Source organism: Mustela nigripes, chromosome 2 (genome assembly GCF_022355385.1).
Source record: "Mustela nigripes isolate SB6536 chromosome 2, MUSNIG.SB6536, whole genome shotgun sequence".
In the NCBI taxonomy this organism is placed as follows: domain Eukaryota; kingdom Metazoa; phylum Chordata; class Mammalia; order Carnivora; family Mustelidae; genus Mustela; species Mustela nigripes.
In genome coordinates this window covers 9,039,668-9,060,209 of record NC_081558.1, presented here as the reverse complement: position 1 = coordinate 9,060,209, position 20,542 = coordinate 9,039,668, and the positions used below count along the sequence as shown (strand labels likewise).

Here is a 20,542-nt window from a genome sequence, read left to right as displayed (position 1 = left end):
TCCTCCACCGGGCTGCACTGCTCGCACCCTTGGCCCACAGAAAGCCTATTTCTTGCAGTTGCTGCGGCAACAGGCAGTGCCCAGAGCCGGGGGCAGAGAGCAGGGTGGCTAGGATAGAAACAGCCTGGGTTTTTCACTGCCTGAGGGCTCAGGGGAGCTGGGCTGGCCCTGTCTGGGCAAGCGGCTTCCCCAAAATGTACCATTTGAGGAGTTGGAAGGAAGACATTTTTCAATCCCTCAAAATGTGTTGCTCCCCCCAACTAATTTATTATCAGGATCATGGCCAAGAAAACTCGAGAATCCTCATTCCCCTGGTGGCTAGCCCCTGCGGAGGCTGGCACCAGGGTGCCGGGAGCTCAGGACCTGGCCACCCCTCGGCCACAATCCGTCCCTCTCCGGCTGGCTTTCTTTCTCACCCTCTCTCCCCCTCTGTGTCCTCCAGCTCCAACACAAACTGTTTGCACGGGAAGTCTCCCTCTATGACCCGATTCAGCACACACAAGAGAAAACTGTGGGCGACAGACCCAACGTCCTAACGAACTTGAGTTAATTAATGCTAAGGAAGAAAAGAGGCGCCCTCGCTCTGTTGAATCACGGTTCACTAGCCCTTTCAGTTTGCTGTGGGTGGAGGAAAAAAAAAAGAGGCTTTTTGGTTCAAATATTTTTGGGGGGCGAAGGGAAAACAAAAACACCGCAGAAGGGCCGTGGAGGGTGAAACTATAGTACCTGCCCAGAGGAGCAGAGGCGAGGGCAGCCGAGAGCGTTCTCCCCGAAGCTTCTGGCCTAAACAGTCCTGGGAAGGCCGAGAAGGGGAAAGAACAGGGAAGGGATTATCAACTAATAGACAGCCTGTTCAAATAGATTGCTCCAAAAATTATACTGTCATACTAGGAGAGACATATAGATATATTTTTTTAAAGCCCAAACCCAACAACTCGATTTGAACAGACCCGTGAAGATGTTTTAACAGAGCAGAAAACCGAAATATGGATGGCATGCATACAAAAATTTAAGTGTGCAGAAAAAAAGAAGAGGTGGTAAGGGGGGGGGGCAGGGTGAACAGCTGCAATTTTGCTTTCCAGATGTTGACAGCAAAATGTAATTGGCAAGTAACTTATTCCTTACCACTTTTCATCCTTTGGTCCTGAGATGTTCAAAATCCTACAGCTAGACCTGAGTCTGCCGGCAGTTTCCTGGCACTCGGTACACGCACGGATGGGTCTGGAAGCCTCGTGGGCCACACGCCTGCGAGCTTTTTTATCAGCCCACTAATTTTTACAAGCCCTCCCACCATTCTTTAGCGGGAGACCTAAGCAAAGCCGGCTGGAGGACATTCTTATTTAAATCATCATTTATTATCATTATTATTTTGTTAGGGAAGGCCTTTTCTTTTGAGGCTGGGTCTTCCTTTTTTTTTTTTTTTTTTTTCTTTTTAAATAAACGTCTTAACTGAAATGCCTAAAAAGTAGAGAAGATCGCACACTTCTAAGCCTGGCGCTCGATACATTTTCACAAAGTGAACACACCTGTGTGACCCCACCCAGATTAAGAAATAGAACATTTTCAGCACCGCTGAACAGGACTTTAGCTTTTAACTTTAGAGTTCTCGGAGTTTCTAGGCCTTAGAAACAGCTCCTGCCCCCACTGTCAAGTTCGAGCACCTATGTATACACATGTGTTAACAGAGCAGCATACGCTACTCATGTGACCACCAAAAAAACAAACAAACAAACAAACTGCGGTGAAGAGAAGCCCCTCCAATTCTGCAGCGGGGTTTCGTGCCTCTCTGTCTCTGTCTCTCTCTGTGCCTGCCCGGCTCTGATCCCATCAACAGGGCAACCAACTGTGCAGCGGGGTAACAGACCAGCCGGGCGTGTGTGTCGTGGACAAACAGGGCCCACCGAGCTGAAAGCCAAGAGTCATAGTGACCAAGGGGGAGTGAGAGACTCCCCGTGCACCCCGCCCCGAAGGCAGAGACCTGGGCCCTCAGGGGTGTGGAGCATACTGGGTGAAAAAGTGGCTCTGCAGAGCCAGGGATTCCCGGAGGGTAAATGAGCACCCCATCCAGGCAGGCTGCCCTCATTCCAGTCCCCAAAAGTCTATCAGGGAGAGGAGTGAGGGGTTCCTGGGGCAGAGCTGCCCTGGAAGGGAGGCCCAACCCTGCTGCATCTGCCTCCCCCTTTCCCTGGCTCCAGCCCCAGCTGGCTCCCCCCTCACTTTCACTCGCACTAAATTTACTTTATAATTTTAAAATTAAATTTTAAAAAAAGCAGGAAAGAGAAAGCACTGAAGGCAAAGTACCTCCCACAATATCTCTCCAAGGGGGGGGGGTTTCTGCTTATGTAAAAAGACAAAATGCAAGGGATCGCGGAAAAGTCTAAGCACCAAATAACAAGGAAAATAAAAGAGAAACACATTTAATTAAAAACACCTGAAGCAAATAAATAACTCCTTTGCAACTCGAAGCAGTGCCTGTGGGCACTAGTCCCTACCCCCATTTCTTGCTCACTTTTCCCTTTCCTTTCTCACAGGGTGCTGCGACTTCCCCAAGCACTACAGAAACCCCCTTTTCTGAGCCCATCCACCCCACAACTGGGGGAAGGGCCAGGGCAGCCACTTTGCATCCCACCAGCCCGAAGGAAACCTCCGAAGCCCTGATGAAGCACCCTTTCCTCAATTCCCACATCTTCCCAAGCGATGCCCACCACTGGCCCTGTACTCCGCTCTCCGGCCTCAAACCTAGGCCCGGTAGGTGGTGGTAGCACTGTCCTGGGGCTGGACGCCAGGCCCAGCCCAAGTGGGCAGTTCTCTCCCCTACCATGGGCTGCGGGGCTGCCAAGTCGGGCTCAAGGACCGAATTTTCACTTCCTATTGCGTATGGGGCCGAGAAGAAAGAACTGTTCAGCTTGATTTTTTAAAATATGACAAGGGATCTGAGCCCTCTAATCCTTCGATCTTTAGAAATACTTGATTCTTTTTTGTAGGGGGGAGTGCAGAGTAGGCATCAAGACTGCCTCTGAGACCCCCACACCCCCCACCCGGTTTGACTTTCCCACCAGCCCGCCGCCTGGGAAACGCGCCCTCGGCTGGCACAGGGGTACCAGAGCCCGGCTCCTTTCTTCCTTTCTTTCTTTTTTAAATCGCTCTAGCGCAAACCAGGCAGTGGGTCAGGGCCCAGAGGCGGGGGAGGGAAGAGGCGAGGGTTGTCTCTGAAAGAGGGGAAAAAAAGGAAAGCGAGGCTCCAACTCCAGGAGAAGAACGGCCACCGCAAGTTTCCCGGCTTGTGCCAGTTTGGGGATTTGCGAATCAGACCGGAGCGGAGGGACAGGCGGGCGAGAAAAAAAAGCCCGCATTAAAACTAACCAGCTCTGCCTAAAAGCCCGCTTTTCACCCTTAAATAAGACAATGACGAGGGGAGAGAAGAGACGAGTTATTTCTCACTCTTTAATTATTCCAATGCTTAGCATTATTTAAAAAAAAAAAAAAACCACACACATTAGCCAATGATACATTCTAACCCTCAACAAAGCTGGTATTTTTCTCTGATTACAGACTTTGCCGCGGCAAACCCGGGCTCCGACGACAGAGGCAGCGCAGAAGCGCGCTCCTAAATGAGACACAATTTTATTAAAATCATAATAATTCCTTGCATTTCTATAGTGCCTTTTCAGCAGTGGATACCCCAGGTGCCCATGCCCGGTTCTACGAGGGAACTGGCGACCAAAAACTCAGTCGTGAGGCAGGCGAGGCTCGCCAGCTCCACAGAGTGCCACCGGCATGTATTTCCTTCTTTTTTTAACAGCCCGTTTCCATCAGCCTCTGTCTCACGCTTAAAAAAAAAAAAAAAAAAGTAACAAAACTCTTAAAATCTTAAAAATATATATATTTTTTTTAAAGGAGGGAAAAGATGACCTGTAATATAAGGGGAGGAGGGAGCCAAGTGTGGTCTGGGAGCCTGGGGCCAGGGAGGTGCTGCTGGGATGGGCCGCCTCTGGGTTCAGGGTGCAGGGTCAGCCGCTGCCCAGGTCACCTCCCCAGGCGCAGCTGGAGTAGGCTGAGTCATCTGCACAGGGAAAAGTAAAAGGACCTAACACCACCAAAGCGCATTTAAGTAATTTGGACAATGAGAAGTCAGCGTTAATGACTGGTTTCCGATGGGCCGGTGGGAGGGCCCCCAGGGCACTTTCACTGAAGGCTGGGGTGCTGCTTGAGTTCCAGAGGGGCCGCTGGGTGACTTCCTCGGGACACCAGCCTTCTCCGACGGGTTAAGTCGGGCCCACTCTGCGCACCCGATCCTTTCCCGCTTTTCCATCCCTTACCCCCACAAGCCAGCCCACGTTGTGCTGCAGAATGCCTGGGAGAAATGGGAAAGGGGGGGACTTAGCACCCCAAGTTCAAGAAGTCATCCGTGAGAGGAAAGGCAGTATTGACCGGAGGGGATCTGAGGGGAATTTTTTTTTTTTTTTTTTTTTTTGGAACGTTGTTGGAGACTGCGCAACTCCCGCGGCCTGAAGGCAGGGGAGAGGGGAAGAGAAAGCACATTTTCTGCCACTTAGTCACATTTCTTCCCGGTGCCTGCTGGAGGCCAAACGCCCCCAAACCCAGCCAACCCTCGAAACAAACAAAAATCTCCCCTGCTAAATTTCCCCTCCCTTACTCCCACCCCCCCCAAAGGAGCAGCGGCTGGGAGAGAAATGGAAGGGAGGCCTGGGGTCTGGAGGCAGCGACGCGCGCACGATGAGGGGGGCAGAGAAGGGACCCTCTCCAGATTGGCGCCCTAAGGTTGCCTGCAGATTCTGGGGGCATTTCGCCCCCAAAAGTCCTCCGCGCGACTAAAGAATTACAGGAATTATCAGCATCGCGCTCATTGCAAAGCCTTCGCGCGCGTTAGCCCCTGTCGGGGATCCGGATGGGCACGGAAGAGGGAACTTAAGCAAAGGCGGCCCACGGCCCCACCCGGAGCGCCCGGGGACCCGACGGGCCAAAACGCCGCCATTTGAGCCCCTTCTGGCGGCGGCCTCTGCTGCTGCAAATGGCGAGGGCCCCGGAACGCGAAGCCGGCAGGCCCTCGACGCCACGCGGGGTCACTTTGGGGTGGTCGCCGCGAGGGGTTAGGCCGTGCGCGGGTGGAAGGGAGCCCTGCCAGCTGGGCGCGGGGCAGGGGAGGCGAGGACCCCCGCAGGGACCGGGCCTGAGGCCCCGCAGAGGCGTCATTCTCCGCTCTACTCCTTCACACCTGTTCCCGGTCTCCCGTCACCTGCCCGCGGAGGCAGTGGTCCTCAGTCCTCGCTCAGCGCCTGGCGCGGTTCCGCCCAAGTGACCCAGCCGTCGTGCGCACAGGCGCACGGACTCTCGTCTGGTCGCATGACGACGACGACGGCTTCCCGCCTTTTTGCCTCTGCGCGCACGCGCACGCCCAACTTTGCGCCCGGCCAACGGTCCTCTGGTGCCCCAGGGCCGGGGTCATCCGCACCATCGACGGGTATGTTGTCCCTGTCGTTTCCACCCCGTAGTGTGCAGTGCAGGTGACCGTGACTGTCAGCACCCGTGTCCTGCCTGCCGCGTGGAAAGAACACAGCCCTCCCTCTGCCTGAGGCCAGGAGAAGGCCTCCCCCACGACCTCCATCCTCCTGTGCCCCCACCCCCATTCCCAGCGTGAGCTAATTGTAGCAGGTCCGGGGATGCCACGAGGATAAAGAACACCTTTTGCACCTGGCAAGGGGCATATGCATGTGCTGGGGCTAGTGCATGGCCCTGGGGGCAACTTTCTGCAGGGGTTTGCAAAGGCACATGATGGGATGCACCCACTTAAGGTGGGGGGTGCCAGATATCTTCTGGGTGATGTTGGGGCATCAAAGTGCTACCGTTGGGCACTGGGACCATCTAGGGAGTCCTGATACAACCCCTGCCCCACCTCTGCTCAGCAATGTACTTCTATTTTAAGATACCTCCCACCCCTCCAAAATGCACCCACTGGCTCCTGCGGTCCCTGGTGGGGTGTCCAAGGGGAATCTGCCTCTGCCCCAGGCGCACCTGAGGGGAAGGCCAGGAGGCCAGGGCAGGGTCTGAGCTACCAAGCTGGACTCAGGGGGGCAAATGGAAGTTTCGCCCGAGGAGGGGGCATTAAATGGCCTCTTTGTGGAGAGGAATTGTGGGCCGTCACTCAGGATTAATTTAAGCAGCAACAGCAAACACACACCAAAAAGCAACGTCTGGCCGCCAGCACCCACCCCCGCGATTGTGTTTCGGGGAGTGCTGCAGGATTTGTTGGTGTGGCCCGGCCTTTAAAAAACGTGGGGCGTCCACAGAGGGAGGGGGGAAGGCTGATGCTGCCTGGCCCCATGTCCCTGCTTGGTGAAAAAGGGTTTGCAGGTTTGGGACCAAGCCGAGTGGGGGGATGGTAAAAATCCAACTGCAAACGTGGAGCAGCAATGGGGGGAGGTTCTATGTAAACTATATATATAAAGTACAAATTTCCAATATATATATATATGTCACATGCAGGGGTGCCACTGAGTAGCAGCTCTGGGGCTCTTGCCTTCACCCCAGGGACATTTGGGAAGGCGGGTGTTCTAAGAGAAATCCGGCAGGGCAGTGGGGGGAATTAGGCCTCCGCTTCCCGGTCTCCTCCCCCAACAACCTGAATGCCGCTTTGGAGCCAGGTGCCCTGGGCGGCCTGGCAGGTGTGCAGCTCACGTGAAACACACGCGTGTGCAGGCTGGGGAGGTGTGTACCTGCGTGGGCCTGGAGCCACGTGTGCGGGCATCAGCAGTCCTGTAGGCTTGCCGACTCACCGGAGCCTAGCACACCCATGGGGGCACAGGGCAGTCAGTACCAGTGCTCAGAGCCAGGTCTGGGCAAAAGGCGGGGGAGAGCATGTGGTATGTGTGCGGGGTGTGTGTGTGTGGGGGGGGGACCCCATCTGATGTCGGGCAAGGGCGAGTTTATGGGCTTGTGTGCTCCTCGCAGTCTCACTAGGGGTTAGGCCTATGCGTGCATATGAACTGGTGGTGCCTGGGATCCCCCTGGGGGACCACGTCTAAGCTTCTGTGAGAGAGCCCGCCTGCATGGCCTGCTGGGTTGTCAGACACGGGCATTCGAGTGCCAGAGGGCAGCGGGATGCTGCCCCGGGGGGCCGCCCGCTTGGGTTTTCGAGCCCCCTAGGAGTAGCCATGTGTGTTGGGGCCACCGTTGAGGCCAGCAGAGCCTGGATGTAACCCCTGAGCAGGCCAGGGGGCAGGGCCAGCTGCCCAGCCAGCCTCAGCGGCGGGAAGTCACTGGAGGCGTGTTGGTTTTGGCCAACGCAGCTCAAACGGGGGAAGCCCCGGGGAGCAGCAGGGGTGGAACAAAGAAGGGGAAAGTGAGGGAAGCCGGCAGCAGGGGAGGAGGAGATTCGTCCTGGAATGCAGAGAGCCTTGGGGAGCAGGGGTGCTGGGCAGCCCTAGACTCTGGGCCCTGGCTTGGGGTGAGGGTCGTCGCCAGTGCCCACAGCTGCCAACTTCCCACTCTCCCACTCATTCTCCCCCTCCCCCAGCCCATGGACTGAGACCCTGGCCCCAGTCAAATGCTCCCGCACCGGGAATCCTGCAACCCCATGCACAGGGTGAGGAGCCAAATAGCATTTGGGGTGGAGAGCAGGGCTCAAATTTCCGCAGCAGAGGGCAGACAGTTTGAGGCCCCTTCCCTGTTTCTTGGCTGGACTGCTTAGAACCTCAGTTCTGCCCATCCGGGGAATGGGAAGGGAACTCCCACAGGGAGGGCCAAGAGGGGGAGTCTCCGCTGAATAGGAGTGAGTTGAAAAGTAGGGTGACCTGTTTAAGCCTTGCTTGCCCCTGGGGGCCTGACTGAGTAATTTCTCCCTCCCCCACTTCCAGCCCCATGACCTTGGCACTTGACCTTGTGGCCTCTGTTGCCTCATCTGTAAAACAGGTTACTCATACCTGCCTCACATTGGGAGGGTTACAGGAGGTCATGTGCGCGCACATGCGCACACACACACACAAGCACACAAGCGCGCGCGCGCACACACACACACACTCCGCCTGCTGCCCAGGCATAACTGCTGTGGAGTTGGTAGCTGTTATTTTTATTGTGAGGAGTCTATGGCTGTGACAAGCTGTGACGCTTGGTGTGATCGCGTGAGGCTGGCTGTGCGTGCGACTGTGCCGCTGTGTGTGTGTGCGTGTGTGTGACAGGTTGTGTGTGAGACTGTGCGTGGACGACAGATTGTGCCGGTGTGCGCACTGCCTGTGACAGGCTGTCACTGCGCGACAGACTGCGGGTGGCGGGGTGTTGCGGGTACCGACTGTGAGTGGAGATGAGGCGGTGTGTGGGGCTGGGGCTGGGGGACTCCCGAAAACCTCCCTCAGTGAGGCTCTGGCTGACAGTGGAAGGGGGAGGCTCTCAGGGTCCAGTGGCCCCTCAGGCCTTGACCTTTCTGTCGTGTCCAGTGGGACTCCACTTGCTTGCAAACCTTAGTAGGTGACCGGTCAGAGGGGCCCTATGATAAAGCTGCCCCTGCACCCGCTATTGTCAACTCAGGTCCCCCGGCCCCCCCGCTTCTTGCTTGAGTTCGGAAGACCCCGGGATTGGTCATCAGGGATCTCGGGGTGTGAAGGACCCCAGGTCTGGCTGGCTTCAGTGGGGGGCCTACACCCCAAGCCTATTTCCCACACTTTCCCTGAGCTCCAGGCCTGGACAGGGATGGTGAAGACCAAGAGAAAGGAGGGATATGGGGAAAGCTCCAGAAAAGCCAGGGGGAAAAATGGAGGGAGAAGGTGAGAAGACCGGAGACTTGCCTGGGACCTGGAGAACCTGGAGCTGCTTGAGGCTGGGGCCTCCAGTCGGGCTGGACACACATCAGGTTGTGTGGGTGGGAGGTCAGGACTGGCAGAAACACCCACTGATGCGGAAGGGCACTGTGTCCCAGGTTCCGCGCTCAGACCCCTGATCTTAGGGACGCTGCATATCAACCCAGCCAGAGGGGGAGAAAAGCCGGGGATTCTCCTAATTTGTGTGGGATTCTATTTCTTTTACCACCCCGGCCCACCTCTTCCCTTTACAGCTGGGGAAACTGAGGCTGAGTGAGGGGAAGGGACTTGCCCGAGCACCAGCTTGCGCCCAGGAGACCTGAGGATAGAGGACTTCGGGTTTGGAGAAACCTCGCGGCTGGAAAAATCCCAGGCCCTGTGGGCTGGGGGCAGCCCCCTGTGAACCCCGCCCGCCTCCTGGTGTGTCAGGATGTGTAGGTTTTGTGCGTGATGGCATGGGCTGTGGTCCACGGCTGTCGTGTGTCTGGTGTGCAAGCCACAGAATGATGTATGTGTCCCTCTGTCGGTACGGGCCTCTGTGCGTCTGTGTGTCCATTCAGGGCCAGCCCCTGCCACAGAGTGGGGAGAGGCATCGAAGCAGCCCCCCCCCCGAAAGTGTGTCTTTGATACTTGCAGCCTCGGCAGCGAAAAACAAGTTTCCACAGGGCCGCCTTGGGCTGAGGCCAGGCCGTCCTCAAATAACATTTGAAGTTACTTAGCAAACTTTGTTTAGTGCCGAGAGAGGCAGAGAGGCCCGGGCAGCGGGCTTGGGGTGGGGTGGGGGGAGTAAACCGGTTCCTCCGAAGTCCCTTGCCCCTCTTGGGGCACGAGTGCCCAACATGGGGCTTAGTTCCCCTCCCCAAAGCTCCAGAGAGAAGGAGCAGGAATCCTGAAGGCCCCGGGCGACCCGGGGGGTGGGGGGAAGATCTGGGCACCCCACAGAGAAAAGCCTTGCTTTTGCCAGTCCAGGCCCTGGACTTTGGCAAGAATGCCCACCCTGGTCTCCGGGTGGCCCAGAGACTGATTGTCCCTGGGTCTGGTTAGAAATGGAAGGGTCTACACTCTTCTGTGCTGCCCCCTTTCCAGAGCCCAGCTCTGCCAGCCTTGAGGCAGGTTGTACAAGCTGGCTCAGGGCCTGTGTCCCCCTCCAGACATGCATACACACACACACACACGCACGCACGCACGCACCCAGAAAGCCCCTGGTGCCCACAGAGCCAGCCTTCCCAAACCCTCATTTCCAGGGTCCTGGCCCCAGGCAGCAGAGAAGGCCTGAGAGCCAGCAATGGCGGGTTTGGAAGTGAGGTTGGTGCCTATGGGAGGGGGAGGAGGAGGAGATGCCAAAAATGGTGAGCCATTACAGGCAAGCAAGCAAGCAAGGGAAGAAACGAGCAGGGAAGATGGAAGCCAGGCGGGCATCCTTGCGGAGCTCTGGGCTGCAAAAGGGGAGCGAGAAAAGCAGTCTTGGGCCTTCCGGGGAGCAGGCATGGGGGGACAAGCCCCAGGTGGCACGGGACAGGCAGAGGGCCGGGAGGCGCCCAACGCTCCCCCACCCCCACCCCAAGCTTTGAAATGGAGACTGGCAGCAGCAGCCGCTGGGCTCTGCCCGGGCATGGGGTGGGGGTGGCGGGCGGGCAGGGCGCCAAGCCAAATGCCACCAGGCTGGGCACGGTGGTTGCCAGCCGGCAGCGCTGACCCCACCAGCTTCAGCCCAGAGCCCTCACATCTAGAACTTTGGGGGTGGAGGAATATGGGGGTCCCGCAGAAATCAGAGGTCCAACGGACAAAGCCAGGTCCCCTCGAGCCCGTGGGCAGGTCCCCAAGACCCTACAAAGATGGCGCGGCCTGGCACTGCCAAAGTGACGGGCTGGGGTAAAAATAAACTGGGCCCGCCCCGGGGGAGCTAAATCGAGGGGCCCAGGTGGAAGTGCCACTCCGGGCCACCAGCTGCCCCTGCCCCACCCCCAGCTCAGAGCAGCAGGGCAGGGCTGAGAACACCGGGTGCCCATCGAGGCCCAATTTCTGTACAGGAGAAACCCCAGCCATCTTGTCTCCCCGTCTTGGGCGGGCAGCATACGGTATATCCACAAACACGGATAATGGATGATCTCAGGCTGCACCAACAACAGGCCACGCACGGAGGCAGGTGGTGGGGGCAACCAGGTTAAGCCTCATACCCTTGACCTCCGGACTGCCCCCTCTCGAGAGGGAAAAGGGCCTGTGAGGCCATGCTTGAGCTGTGGTAGAGCTACGCTGAGTGGCAGGTCAGCGACAGGCCACGATGCCTCTCAGACCGCCTCTGCTAAAACGGCAGCTGCCCAGCTCTTCCGAGGGCCCTACCTGTCCTCCTCCTCGCACCTATCACTGTCTCAAGGACTGGACACTCCCTTGTTTTTCAGGTTCACTGTCTGCCCTCCCACCGGGGCTGGCACCTCTGCTGATTTTGCTCTCTGCTGAGCCCCCAGGGCCTAGAACAGGGCCTGGCACCGGGGAGGTGCTGAGTAGATATTTGTTGAAGGAATGCACAGGCCCCCAGCAGCACCCCCAGCACTCGGGCTCCAGCTGGGTGCCCAGCAAGGTGTGGGAGAAGACATCACGCCCCGTCGGGGGAGTGAAGGCAAGCCGGGCCAGTGGTGGTGCAGAGTGAGTGAGCCGACCACCCACTCTCACTCTGAGTCCTGGAAGGAAGAAGATCTGAAGGTCAGGGTGGTAAGGAGGGTTCCAGTGCTGACAGCTGGGGCAAGCTTCACATGGTGGGGGTGGGGGTGGGGAATGTACAGGCTCACTCTGAAATTTGGTAAAGGCCAGAAAAGAAGCTGCGATTCTGTCCCCATCAGGAGGATTTGGAGTGGTGGCAATCAGAGAAGAGGCTCAGGCTCTATCACCTCCGGGCCCTTGACCCTGGCGCTAGATATCTCTTCTCTTAGCTTCTCATCTATAAAACCAAGCACTTACTTCGCATTAAGCACTACTTTAAAGCACTTCCTATAAGCCAACTCCTGTCATCCTTACCATAACCCTGTGAGAGGAAACTAGAGGCACAGAGAGGTTCAGTGAGTTGCCCAAGGTCACACAGCTAATGAATGAACCAGGATTCAAACCCAGGAAGTTGGCTCAGAGCCCCCGCTCTCCTAATAACGTCCAAGTGTCCCAAATGCCAACAGTGCCAAACTGAAGAAACCCTGCCTTATTATACTGTCATCCGCACACAGAGTAGCGCACACACAGCCACAGCTAACCCCTGCCACGCCTGCCTCACATGGAAGGATTCTGGGGACAAGCTGGGAAGGCACTTAGCACAGGGTACAACACAGCAAGCATACAGCACGCTTTAGCTATCACTACAGTTTTTAGGACATCTCATTATAATCCCATAAAATGCTTTCTCCCTGTGCGAATCTGCCAGCCCTCGCTTTTCTTTCTCCAGAGTCAGAAATGAAGAGTCCATGGCCAGAGGATTAAGGAGACAGCCTCACGGAGGACAAGAGTTTCAGAAATTAGCCTCGCCTCCCTCCCGGACTGTCTTGATGGCTTCCAGAAGCAGGACAGTTAGAGTGGGGCCGCTGGGCCAGAGGACTGGGGTGTCTTGGGCCAGCCCAGGCATGTGGGTTCGCACGCTTCTTCCCCTCAGGTGTGACAAACCAGCACAGGGATTCAGAGTCCCAAATTCTATCTGGAGAGGTCAAGGTAGTGGAATTAGAGGCTCAAAGACAGCCAGAGGGCAGGCAGGCAGAGGGGAGGCCCGAGGAGGGCAGGTTCCAGCGCTCAGCCACCATTTCCAAACAGAGCCAGGTGTAACCCCGGCGTGAACGCCTGTGTGGTTGTGATGCTCATCCACACGCACTGGGGCAACTCCGGACTGTAACTCCACACCGTCTGTGCCTGGGCTTATGTATGGGGATGAGGTCGCATTTGTGACAACACCTGGGTCCCGACGAGCAAGACTGTGTGTGCGGCACTGACAGCATCTTGTCCGTGTGTGTGTGCACACACACATGCACCTGCGTGTGTGATGAGTATCCATTGTGCCCATGTGTGTGTCTGAGAGGATTCGGGCTGAATGTCGCCGCTTCAGCACTGTTGACATCAGGGGACTGGATCACCGTTGGTGGTGGTGGGGGCGTCTCGTGCGCTGGAGCGGGCGGGACAGAGTCCCTGGCTTCCCCTCGGAAGGTGCCAGTAGCCAGCTCCCCTCCAAGTGTGATGACCAAATATGTTCCCAGACATTGCCAAGCGTGTGTGTATCGCTGTGTGTCTGTGAGTGTGTGGCTGTGTGCATGTGCTCCTCTGTGATGGTGGGCGGGAGTGCATCCGTGCTCGTGTGTATGTTTCTGGGAGTCTGACAGTGTTAATTCGTGCACGTGCCATGTGCTTCTCGCCGAGTGTCTGTGGGTCCGTGCGACACTCCGTGGTCCTGTGTGTTGGGCCACAGCGAGGCATGTGTCTGTGCTGTGCAGCTCGTGGCCTGTGATTGAAGGACCCCGTGTACCCATGTGCACGTCCCCGCAAAGGTAGCCCACGCTGACGTGTTCGGGTGGGGCGGGCATCTCTAGGTGTTTGTGTGGAAAGGCAAGTCCCTTTGTGTGGGGCCGCCCGTGTCTGTGCGCTCCTGATTTAGGAAGGTGTGCTATGCCCGCGCGTGCCGGTGACAGTGTACGACTTTGTGTGAGACGGACCCAGAATAAACCCCTAAGATGATTCTGCAGAAGCCAGTATGGGGGTGAAATCTCCGGATGCTTTGCCCCCCACCCCTTGGTCCCAACTGTCCCGGGACTGAGAGCCGCTTCCCCAGGCCAAGGGGGTAGGGTGCACCTCTGAGTTGCCCCTTTTTCCGTCTTGGCTCCCACAGATTCAGGTGGGGACGGACCCCTGCCCATGCCCGATCTGTGCCAGGGAGGCTGGCACAGAGCTTTCTGCCGGGGGGGGCAGGGTCCTCAGCAGTGATGGTGGCACTGCCCCCTGCCCACTGCTGGCTACCACCCCCAGCTCCCCTCAGGGTGGGGCCCCAGTAGGGGGAAAGCTCCCCAGTGCAACCCTGGCTTCCGATTGGCTACGGATCGCCGCAGTGCCCGCCACCCGCCTCCCCCCTCCCCGGCTGGCGCAGCCACATCGGTAGTGGTGGCAAACACAGCTCCGAGTTCTGGGCACAGCTGCGCCTCACAGAGGCCTGCCAGCCCCACCAGAAGCCAGACACCCCAGCTCCATGCCCCCGACCCCTCCCCACCTGCCCGCCCGGCCAGCCAGGCAGCACGGTCACCCTGGCTGCTGGCCCCCCTCAGGCTGCCAGGCCCCCTCCACACAGCCCCCTCACCCATCAGGCCTGTGCCCCCTTGGCCAAGCCCACTTGGGGGGCCCAGGCCCCTACACACACACGGCCACTCCCGCTCTCGGAGGGGCTCCTCAGGAGGGGGGAGGCGGCGAGGAGGGGGGGCAGGGAAGGGGGGAGCTAGCCCTTCTTTTAGTGAACGCGCCCAGAGCTGGAGCCAAAAATCGAGGAGGAGAGATATTCAGACGGAGCCAAGACGCGTTTGGCAGGAGGAGAGAGAGAGGGAGAGAGGGAGCGGGAGGAGGGGAGGAGAGAGGGAGGAAAGAGAGAGAGAGAGAGGAGAGAAAGAGAGAGAAAGAAGGGGGGCCTCGGTTTCCAAATCTGAGCTCTCAGAGCCTCGGAGGGACAGCGGGTGGCATGGGAGGTGTGGGACCCAGGGCAGGCTTGATGGCGGGGGCAGCGGGGGCGGAGGGCTCAGGCCCACAGAGACAGCCGGACACCCCAGCTGGCCAGGCCAGGACGGACATAGGCAGAAGCCAAGATCAATGCGCACCCGGCAGACAGAGGGAGGCCTGTGGGCGGCCCAAACACACACCCGCACCTCGCCACACAACGGGCTTCTGTCCATGCCGGGCCAGGGGCACGGGCGGGGCCCACAGCGGGGCCACCGCGGCTGCCCGACCTCATGGGAAGCCATGGAGAGGCCGGCCTGCTCCCAGCCGCTAGCCTGGCCGCCATAGCAGGCATTTCACACGCTGCCAGGAAGCCAAAGGGGGCCAAGGAGAGGCGGCCCTCGTGGTGAGATACGCTTTGGTGGCCACAGGGACAAGCCCAGCACGCAAAATGCCACAGGCAGGTGACACCCGGAGACCCAGGCATTGATACGTTCGCCAACATAGGTCGACGTGCATGGGAAGCCACACCAATACAACCTTGGCTGTGACCGTCAGACAGCCAAAGAATACACTTAGTGGCACACTGACATGCTACAGGGGCACCATGACACAAAGACGACACTAGGCACCCGATAAACACAGGGACACGCACCCGCAACTCTATGGTTCCCAGATACGGAGAGATGGAGCTTGGGAAGACCCCTGGAGACACAGGCAGGCGGCACCCAATTACGGACTCTTGGAGACCTGGAGAAACTGGCAGACGGACCCGTGCTGACGCTTGCGCCACATGGCCACCTACAGCAAAATGGTGGCTCTCAAGCCCGACACACCAGTGAACACACGCAGATCCAGAAGAAGCCAGTTAGCCATTCATGGCCCTCCTCCTGGCTCCTTTGCCTCCACATCTGGGGCTTCGGGGATGGGAAAATGAATACACACCCTTCTTTCCCCTACCCCAGCTCAGTGGGCGGGGGGGGGGGTGCAGGAGCCCATCCTCTGCACTTTGTTGGAGGAAAACACAGGTGTCTATGCATCCTCTGCCTCTCTTGGTCCAGCTGGAGGGAAGTGAGAGACCCCAAATTTGTGCTTCAAGGGCAGATATAACAAGGACCAAGATGAAAAAAAAAAAAAAAAAAAAGGCCAGGCTCCCAGCAGGTTGCAGATGGAAGCCAGCGATCAGACACTCGCTACCAGGGGAGTTACACTGGCGGCCACAGCTGTGTGCCCATCCCCTATGCACACCGCCAGTGGCTGCCTGACCCTGCCAGGTGCCCACATAGGATCCCCCATATGCGTCCTAGCCCTATGGTGGACTCAGGTGATACCACTCATGTCCAAATGCAGAAGCAGCTCTGGAGCCATGCAGACGTCCCTGAAGTCATCAAGACCCACCCCCAACTCCAGGCTCTTTGCCCCTCTCACGTTTGGATGCTCCTACATGCTCCAGAACAAGGCCTCAGAGCCCAGCCTCAAAGTGGGCCTGGTTGAGGCTAGGGTCTAGACTAGGGAAAGGGTCAGGGTAACCAGTGGCCCCCAAAAAGGTATCTGGTCCCTGCGGGGCATTACAGGGCTCGTCCCTCCCTTCCTGTCCCCTGCCCACCCCTAACATCCCCTCTCCCTGCTTGAACCCCTGCTGCCCTCTGCCTGGCTGATAGGACTCCACCCAAGGGAAAGAGCTGGGCCATGAACCGGCTTCCCTCCTCCCAAACTCGTTTCTGGCTTCCTCCTCCAGGCAGTCTTCTAGAACTTCTATGGTTGGGAGGTGCTCCTCCCTGCCTTCCACCCGCCTAGAAGTACTCTTCCCTCAGTTGGGAAGGCCTAGGGGAAACCTAATGATGATAACCAAGATGACAAGTCATTCCATTTCCTGAACATGTGCTATAGGCCAGGCTCTGCGCTAAAGCCTAATCACAGTCCAAGAGTTAGGGGCTCTTATTACCCATTCTACGGACCAGGAAAATCTGCAGTTCAAGTCACAGGATTAGAAGATGTAGACCCAGAGTTCAAACCCTGTGCCATCTAACAACAAAGCCCAATTCTTGACTTCTGCACCCACAGCCTCCATCGGGGACCCTTGAAGCCTCACAAGACATTCCTGGCTCAGCAAAAACCCTTGACTCCAGCACCCAGCAAGAAGAGAGCATCCTGCCCGCCCCCTACCATTAACCCAGCAGAGCCCTTGGCCCCAAGCATGGCCTGCCTGGTCCAGCCTCAAAACATCGGAGTCCAAGCTAGCCCCCAGCACGGCCTGCCCCATCCCCGCTCATGCCTACACACACCTCCTATCCCAGAAGCGGGCATGAAGCAGGTAGGGCCAGAGCCAGGGGGAAAAGGCACCATTAAAAGGGGGCGCTACACTGTGCCAGGACAGGGAGCAATAGCATTGTGGGGACAGAAACGTGGCCACGGTGCCCCAAGGAGAGAGCTGAGTTGGGGGCATCGGGGAGGCCCCAGCCCACAGCCCCTGCCCTGGAAGGATTGTGTGTGCGGCTTCACAAAAACAGGGGTGTGTGAACATTCTGCTGCTCACGTGGCTGTGTGGCCCGAAATGTCTCCTCTGTGCACGGGTCCGTGCACACCCAGGTGAGCCAAGAGGGTTACGTCTTATATAAAAGCATGTGTCTGTCCATCTATCTGTCCTTGAGTCTGTGTGAGCAAGCGCAGGGGTGAACACACACTTGAGTCGGCGTGTATCCGAGTGTATCCGGGAGATACGGCTGTGTCTTCGTAAGCCTATGTCGATACACATATATCCCATCTCAAGGGGGGCGCGCCTGTGTGTTTGTGTGTGTGTGTTGGGGGTGGGAGCGAACACAGGTCCACCGTTTCCTGTGTCTGCAGGCTCCTCCATGGCCGTGTGTCTGGATGATCAGCCTGAGCGGGTCATTCATGTCCCCATTTTGGGGGTGGCGGTGATGTAATGTATGTCCTCATTCTAGTGTGTGTCTGTTTGCTGGGGAAGGGGTCCCATCCATCCACCCCCTCCTGTCTGCCGAGGACTCAGGCCTAGGGCCGCAGTGGGCTCAAGCAGCGCCAGCAAGCGCCCCGCCCAGCCGCCCTGGATTTCGATGCTTTTTCCAGAAGGAGATTCCCCCCCCCAACCCCCCGCCCTTCCCCCTCGCCCACAGTGCCTTTCCCCGCCAGGGCCCCGCTGCTCCAAGCTCGTTCCTGCTCAATCATTTATTGACTTTAAAATCGAAGCCAATTCTGGTTTGAAAAAAAAGGGGGAGAGAGAGCGAGAGAGCGAGAGAGAGAGAGAGAGGCCAGAGAGACAGAGAGAGTCCGAGACTCATGGCGGGGGGTGGGGGGAAGCAGAGACGGGGACAGAACCAAAGTCAGAGACAGAGACAGGGAGAGACAGGGACAGTCAGAGATATGGAAGGACAGAGGCTAAGAAAGAGAGACAGAGAAAGAGAGAGAGACAGAAAAGGGGCAGAGCAAACAGATATAGAGACAGAGACAGAGAAAAAGACAGAGACTGGCTGGGCAAATTACGGAAGCAGAAAGATTTGTAAAAACAGAGACTCTGGATCCAAGAGATGTGACTGTCGGGAGGGGCAGACAGACCCTGCTGACCAGCTGACAGCCGCCGCCTGCTAGGAGCTGAAAGGTGCCACCCAGAGAGACCATGCGCTCCTTCCTCCCCATCCACCTTGACACACTCAGGCCTGTGACACAGAGCTGAGCCCTTGCTCTGGGGTGTCACAGACTCAAGCCTTGGTCATGCCCCTGAGTCCGGTTGCTACCCCAGACCCTTCCTGGTCTTATCACCAGTGGACTGGCTGGCATTTTCTTTCCCAGGGTACCAAGTCTTACCCAGGGCTCAGGGGGCAGGCCAGGCTGCTGGGCGGGTAGCTGGTGGGGAAGGGGCGACTCAAGCATGGGGTCTTGACCCCACTAGGCCCCCCGAAACACCAGCACGTAGTCCAGCCAAGCATAGCCCCAAAGGCAGCCACAGCTCAGACCCCGCTGGGTGGGCAGGGTTGTCATGGGACCCAAGATAGAGTGATTGGTCCATCAGAGGCATAGGGCGGGGGGGGGGGGGGGTCCCCAGGCTGCCACAGTGGCCAGAGTGCCTGCTTACACCTCCATGCATACTGTGATACATACATGTACCTTTGTATCCTCACCAACACTCACACCCAGTTTTGCACAGGAAAACCTGCTCCCTGGGCCACACACATGTCGGTACCATGCAGGCCTGCCCCCCCCTCCCCCCGCCAACTCATAGAAGCCACATGCAGACCCCAAGATTGACACACACATACGCACTTGCATCTGTGGATCTAGGAGTGTGGTGCGGCCACGGCTGACACACAACCCCGACCAACTCGCTCGCCCCTCGCCACCCTCTGCCACCTGGTAGCAGCCGTATTCACTTGGACTCCCACTCCCATCTGTGGGCACACTTGGCAGAAGGCTGGCAGGACTCAGGCTGGGCAGAGGAGACAATTAGGACCCCAGGCCTGGCCTAAAGATTCTCCTTACACACGCAGGCCCTACTGGCAAGCAGGGCTAGGCAGTCCCCAGGTGTCCCCTCTTCTGAGTCCGCAATGCCCAGCAGTAGCCTGGCCCCCCGCAGGCAGCACTGCCAGGGCCACTGTGGGGCTCTGGACAGTTCTTGTGCCCTCTCAGAGCCTGGGTATCATGGCCCAGGGAAGGTGGAGTGCCAGGGCAGGCATCCCCCGCGCTTTTGCCGCCGCTGAGCGCCGCTCCGGGAAGTTCGCTGGAGGCGGGACGCGCTCTGCTCGCGCAGCGCGCCAAGGTCGGCTCTGTTGTGCCCGTGGCTGACCCGACGGCGTGGCCGCAGCACGGTCGGCGGCATCCACGGCTGTCTCCCGCCCCTCCCGCCTCCGGGCGGCGGGACGGGATTCCCCCGGCCCGCCCGGTCCACCGCGCCGCAGCCAGGGTAGCTGGGGCCGGAAAGTTTGCGCCGAGGAAAGTTTGGGGCGGTGGGGGGGCCGCGGCTGCGACGTCCAGGGTCGGCCGAGAGGCGCGGCCCCGGCTGGCAGCGCGCCCGTCCCTCCCTCCCCTCCCCTAACCCTCCGAAATTTGGGAGCCCCGCCATTTTCTTAGCCCCGCTCCCATGTGAGGCCTGAACAAAGACTTTGGGGCGACGCCCGGGCCGCTCGGCCGGCCCCGGGCACCCCGGCTGCACGCAGGGGCCGCCGCCACGCATACCGGCCGCTGCCACCCTCGGAAAAGCTGCGCCCGCCCCACAGAGCGCCGCGGGACCCAGTCCCAGCTCCGAGCCCTCGGGACCACCCCCTGCCACTCTGTCACCCCTGCAACCACTGCCAGTGGCCACGCTGCCCGGGTGCACGCCACAGTCGCCCACCGGTCGGCGGGAGTCCACCGCACCCCAGTCGAGCGCGCGCGCACACGCACGCACCACACACACACACACACACATACACACACGCACTCCCGCTCCTCGCTCCGGGGGCAGCGCCACGCACGCAGCCGGCCACCCCCAGAGCCCCCACCAGGAGTCCTCCGGGTGGCCAGGGTCGCACGCGCACCCTGACGCCCGCCTGCGTGCAGGGACTGCCCACAGCACGGCTTGCACCCCTCGGCCGCCCGCAGTCTCACTCCCCCCCCCACCGGGCCGCCGCGCGCCCCCTCCGTCCGTCCTCCCGCCCGCCGGCCTCCTGCGCCCGCTCCCCTCCCCGGTCGCCCAGGGGCGGCGGCCGGTACCTGGGTGAGGCAGTACGGGGAGTACATAGCTGGGCGCCCAGGCGGGAGCGCGGCGGCCGGCCGCGGCGAGGGGAGGCCCGGCAGGCGGCGGCCGCGCTCGGGCTCCGGCTCCGGCTCGGCTCCTCCGGCCTCCGCCGCGCTGCGCCCGCCCGGCCCGCGGCCCCGCGCTCGCCGCTCGCAGGCTCGGCCCCGCCGGCTCCGGGGCCGCCGCCGCCGCCGCCGCCGCCGCCGCGCTCGCCGCTGCCTCTCGCGTCCGCTGCTGCCGCCGCCGCTGCGCGTCTACTCCATGCCGCCGCCGCTCGGCCGGTCACCCTCGCCCGCCGCCGCCGCCAACGCCGCCGCCGCCGCCGCGCTGTGAAAGTGAAAGTTTA

The 20,542-nt window shown here is 59.2% G+C and overlaps 1 protein-coding gene across 1 annotated transcript in view; it reads right to left on the bottom strand.

Moving 5' to 3' along the window:
- Positions 1–20,278, bottom strand: part of NFIX (nuclear factor I X) — a 94,763-nt gene extending 74,485 nt beyond the window's left edge. Inside the window, exon 1 of the mRNA XM_059389151.1 lies at positions 20,172–20,278. Coding sequence (XP_059245134.1) covers positions 20,172–20,198 — 27 coding nt within the window. The 5' untranslated portion in view covers positions 20,199–20,278. The remainder of the gene's footprint in view (positions 1–20,171) is intronic.
- Positions 20,279–20,542: the final 264 nt, after the last annotated feature.